General features: G+C 39.7%; 2 protein-coding genes across 2 annotated transcripts in view; both read left to right on the top strand.

Annotated features, from left to right (window-relative positions):
- Nucleotides 1–2821, top strand: part of LOC108231617 (alpha-1,3-galactosyltransferase 2) — a 12425-nt gene extending 9604 nt beyond the window's left edge. The window contains exon 6 of the transcript XR_005233071.1: nucleotides 2172–2821. The gene's annotated coding sequence lies outside the window, so the exon portion shown is untranslated. The remainder of the gene's footprint in view (nucleotides 1–2171) is intronic.
- LOC108229172 (N-acetyllactosaminide alpha-1,3-galactosyltransferase-like) lies at nucleotides 735–2178 on the top strand. The gene is made up of 2 exons (XM_017404832.3): nucleotides 735–1084; nucleotides 1172–2178. Exons 1-2 carry the CDS (start codon nucleotides 1005–1007, stop codon nucleotides 1854–1856), a joined length of 765 nt encoding a protein of 254 aa, XP_017260321.1. The 5' UTR covers nucleotides 735–1004; the 3' UTR covers nucleotides 1857–2178.
- Nucleotides 2822–5256: the final 2435 nt, after the last annotated feature.

A 5256-nucleotide genomic window follows, 5' to 3' on the forward strand; every position in this document is an offset into this window, starting at 1 on the left:
AATCCCATTTATTTTGGTCAGTATTGTTGTCACGATAATTGAAAGCAATCATTCATGGAGTTCAGAAATGTTGCACTTTTTGCACTTAAAGAATGATGAATTGCCTTGAAAGTGAAATGTTCCTTGTTAGCTTCACATTGAAATTTCCCTTAAAATATCTGACAGTGTTTATTCAAATGTAGGCTCCTGTATGGAGGAACTTCTAGCTCATACCTGGCACAGATATCCCTGTGCACTAATCAAGCCACTTGGTTATTGTGTTCATGTATGCTTTGCCTGCCTGCGTTTTACATCCCACTATTATATGCTGGACTGTCTCTGGTATTTATGAGCAGCCTGCATCTTGGGTCCTGTCTAGTGTGGTGGACCCCGGCCTCTATTGATGAGGTCCTGCTCTTATGCTGTCATGATTAGTGCCTCAGTGCTGCTCTTCAGTCCACGCTCCTTTAGCCACTTCTGGAAATCAGCCACTTCCTTCTGATTAGTGGGAGTCAGGCCATACTTGTTGATAGCTTGGTCTTTGTTCTTGCCATTCGGCTGACTCTTCCGGACATCTTGTACTCTTTGTACATACTTGATTGTGGCTTCCTCAGTTGCCTGTGCTATCCTAAATGCACTACTGTCCAGTGAAAGATAGAACTAGACTTTCTTTCCAAATTGGCAGGCACAGAACAGATGCAAATAATTTAGAATCAAGCAGTAAAAGCTGAGCTTCATCTCTTGACATTCTTAATGCAAAAATGTTTTGCGAATCATTGGATATTAGTTGGTGCCATAATAATATGTCCCAAACTGCAAATTTGTAAAGGGAGGGTTGAGAGTTGATGAATTAACACAGAGGGGGGAAAAAAAAGCAAATGACTTGATGAGAAGTATGTCCAATTTCTGGGAAGTCTGCTTAGTCCAAAACGTATTTAATCTTAAAAATTATTATTTTATCGTTCAGGTCTCGAGATGATGTACAAACCTGCACATCTTGGAGAGCTCCCATCATTTGGGAAGGAATGTTTGACTCTCATCATTACGACCAGATGCACAGAGTCAAAGGATCCTCTGTTGCTTTGACTGTGTTTGCAGTAGGCAGGTTTGTTTTCACATGAATACAACTGCTTTATTAAATGTCTAAACACATCATAGTCATTACCTCTCTCTTGTCTCCTCCACCTTAAAGCTATATGGAAGTCTACCTTGAGACCTTCCTGAAGTCATCAGAGCACTACTTCATGTTGGGTCTGCCTGTGTCATACTATGTGTTTACGGACACGCCTGAGAAAGTGCCAAACATCGAGCTCGGCCCACAGCGAAGACTAAAAGTAATCAAAGTGGAAAAATACACCAGGTGGCAGGACATCTCTATGATGCGAATGAAGATCATATCAGATACCATAGAGTCAGATATTCGCCACCGTTGCACGCACGTCTTCTGTTTTGATGTCGATCAGGTGTTTACCTGGAGATTTGGCCCCGAGGCTCTGGGAGATTCTGTCGCTCTGCTTCACTCTTACTATTATCGCCTTCCAAAGAAGCTGTTCACCTACGACCGCAACCCAAAGTCCAAGGCGTACATGGAAACTGGAGATTTTTACTATCATGCTGCCGTGTTTGGAGGCACCTGGAAGAGCGTGAAGGCCTTGACTGACGCCTGCTACAAAGGCATCATGGAGGACAAAGAAAATAATGTGGAGGCTCTGTGGCATGATGAGAGTCATCTAAACAAATATTTTTGGCTCCACAAACCCAGCAGGATTCTTTCCCCAGAGTACTGCTGGGACACTATTATCGGATACAGACGTGACATAAAGGTCTTCAGACTGATATGGGCGCCGAAACACTACATTACACTGCGCACATCCTAGAGTATCTCAGGAGCACAAGCAGATATATGTGCAAAATTGGATCTAAAATCTGTTTTTTGTTTATGTTGTTAATAAAAATAATAGGCACTTTAACATGCAATGAATGTGTCTGAAAAAAAAAGGTTTTCCAGAATGACTCACTTTGTTTATAGACTGCAAATGTTTTATAATGGGATCTTTCTCATGTATGACATCACATAAATACAAACTTAGTTAGATCTGAGGTTTTCATGATGCCAGATATGAGGTTTTGTAAACAAGTTTACTGAAAACTGGGTAACACGACCCACTAATTCTCATACTGTAAAATACAAGGTTTGTTAAACTCTGTTAGAAGTTTTCATGTTCTGTTTGTGTGAGTTTTCTCCAGGAACAGCAGTTTCCCACAAAAGTCGTCCTGTTCTCTGCAACACTGTAATGTAGGAATGTCAAACTACACAGCTGGACACCTCATGGGTCAAAGATGATGCCTGTTCATTTCAAGGTTCAAGGGGTCAAAGGTCACAGGTAACCCCTTTGTTAAAGATGTGTCTCTCCTCCTACATGTGACCCTTTTGTTTCCTCTGCCAAGGAAATTGTGTTTTCGGTTGTGTCTGTTGGTCTGTCTGTCTGTTAGCAAAGATCCTGTAAAAGTAATGAACAGATATGGATGAAAAATTCAGGGTGTTGGGGTTGTCGCAAAAAAACAATGGATTAAATGGTGCTGATACAGATTATGATCTGAATCGCACTATGTTTTTTAATCATGCTGTGGAGGTTTGAGCTCTCTGAGTGATTCTAGTTTTAATATAAAATCATCTGAAAAAGTAAAGCAGCAGAGATGTTGAATTTTTTTTTTTTTATGTAAAAAACATTTTAGACAAAAGGCAAAGATATATAAACATCACAATTGAACGCTTTGTTTTAATTTAGTTATCTAACAACAATGTCAACAAATTAAATAATAAAAAAAATGTGTATTTGTTTTGAATAACTGACATTGTCTTGGTATAAAGTCACATCATCAGAGTAGCTTAGCTTAGTCCAAAGGGACTAGTTTTATGTAGAAGGCCAACTAAAGCCATGTCAGACGCATATTTAATCAATTTGTTGGTACTGCCATTAAGATCAAGTTCCTTTATAAACATGGGAACAAGCAGAGGTGAAAGAACACCACCTTGAGGACAACTTGTGCTTGACGTGAGCACACCTGACAATTAACTCATGCCCTGTGGGGGTGGCAAAACAAAAAATCTCTGATCCAAACAATCAGGCATTTGCAAACATTATTTGTAAATAGAAAAAATATAAGTCAGTTAACAGTTGAGTCAGGTCCTCTGGATGATTACTTATTAGATGAATGGACCTGACTCAATCTTGTTCATTTAAAGTTCTAAAGTTAAAATTTTAAAATCAATCCTAAATTCGACAGGTAGCCAATGTAAAGAAGATAAACCCGGTGTAATGTGTGACCTTCTGTTAGTTTCCGTCAAAAGCCTCGCCGCAGCGTTCTGGACCAAATGGAGATGAGTGACAGCAGATCTGTTGAAACAGGTAAGGACTTTACAGTCATCTAAATGAGAAGAAATAAAAGCATTATGTTGACTTCATCAGTTTGATTTGGTTGTTGTATGGAAGTTTTTGCCGCCCCCTAGTGGACATTGTTCATCGTGTGTGAGTGGAATCAGGGGTGGGATGGGTGCTGTTTAGGCTGAAAACATGGTGCCACTAACTCCTTCAGACACGTTTGTTCCTTTTGGACATTATTTGTCTGCAAGTTAATCTTATGAATCGTTATTTGAAAGTTGTACAGTACTTTGTGAGTTAAACTAACTATATGTGCTTCAGCTAGTTTGCAAGCTAAGCTACATCTTTGGCTAATTATCTGTGTTAAGCATTCATGGTGGGGATAGCTGAAGTCTTAATTGCTTTGTATTTTATGTATTGCTGATACTTATTTCTTTTCATGTTATGATACAGGTTTACAAAATCAAAGGAGTTGTGAATAATGCCAAAAATCATCAAGGACTGGATTATTTACAATTCAAGTGTAAGATGGTTGTCTAGCTTTGTAGAGCATCATCTCCAGGTCAGATATGGATAACATTGCCCTCAATTTTTTACAAAATGGCCATCAACCGCTCCATGTACAATCTTGTCTCATGGGTTAAGAATAATCCTGAGAAAGGTGAGGAATCGATTCACAACTTCACAGGAGGAGCTTGTTAATGATTTAAAGGCAGTCACTACTCCAGTCCCCATGACCATCATTGGTAAAGGTCTACTCCATGATGCACTGAAATCTTTCAGTGCCCGTAGTGTCTTAAGCGTGTGTCTGATATTTGCCAGTAAACGTCTAAATGATCCAGAGACGGTTTGGGAGAAAGTGCTGAGGTCAGATGACTCCAAAATGCAGCTCTTTGGCACCAACTTGACCCCTCATGGTTGGAGAAGGAGGAATACTGAGTATGAGCCAAATGACACCATCCCCACAGTGAAGCACAGAGGTGGAAACATTACGCTTTAGGGCGGTTTTTCTGCTAAGATACAGACCGACTTTACCACAAATGGGCCAATGGACAGGGCCATGTGCTGAAAATGTATGAACAAGAACCTTCTTCTCTCAGCCAGAACACTGAAGATGGGCTATGGACAAGTCCTCCAGCTTAACAATGACTCGAAACATACTGTCAAAGCAAATGCAAAAAAACAGAGTGGCTAAGGAAGCACATTAGAAACACGAAGAGGCCTAACCAGTCTCTAGACCTCAGTTCTGTAGAAAATTTCCAGACAGCTAAAGCTTAGAAGTGCCAGACAGCAGCAAAAAAACGCAAAGGATTTAGAGAGTTTCTGTAAAGAGGAGCTTCCTGAGAAGTGTTCAGTCCTGGTGACTGCTAGAAGGTCTTGCTGTTGTGCTGCCATCAAACGTTTGGGGATCAAATACATATTTTACTCAGTGACCATAAATAATTTGTCATTTTTATGTAACATGGGTTTGTTTCTCTGAAATTTTAGTTGATATTTTTTTTTTTAACTTGTTGTTTTTCTTCTGGCTGCTCCCTTGTGCAGGGTTTTATGAGAACTCGCCTTGAAAGATCTGGCAGATGTTTTACACCGGATGCCCTTACTGCGAAAACCAACGGTAAAACGCGCAACCTCAGAATACACACAGAGCCCAGCCCCCGTTTCCTCTTTTAACTACCGAAGACTAGAGACTGTGAGAAAACTTGCAAAAACAAAAAACCAAAATGTACTGCATCATAACTAAATCAATCAATCAATCAAATTTTATTTGTATAGCACATTTCAGCAGCAAGGCATTTCAAGGTGCTTTACATAATTAAAAAACAAAATAAAAACAGCATGTGACAATGAATAAACAGTAAGAAAGAGACAAACATCAAAAACCCGCACTCTAACC

This window comes from Kryptolebias marmoratus, linkage group LG4, assembly GCF_001649575.2.
Source record: "Kryptolebias marmoratus isolate JLee-2015 linkage group LG4, ASM164957v2, whole genome shotgun sequence".
NCBI classification, from domain to species: domain Eukaryota; kingdom Metazoa; phylum Chordata; class Actinopteri; order Cyprinodontiformes; family Rivulidae; genus Kryptolebias; species Kryptolebias marmoratus.

Coding starts and splice junctions, on each gene's coding strand:
- LOC108229172 (XM_017404832.3), top strand. CDS start 1,005: ATGTTTGACTCTCATCATTACGACCAGATGCACAGAGTCAAAGGATCC. Junction 1,085..1,171: donor ACTGTGTTTGCAGTAGGCAG/GTTTGTTTTCAC, acceptor TCCACCTTAAAG/CTATATGGAAGTCTACCTTG.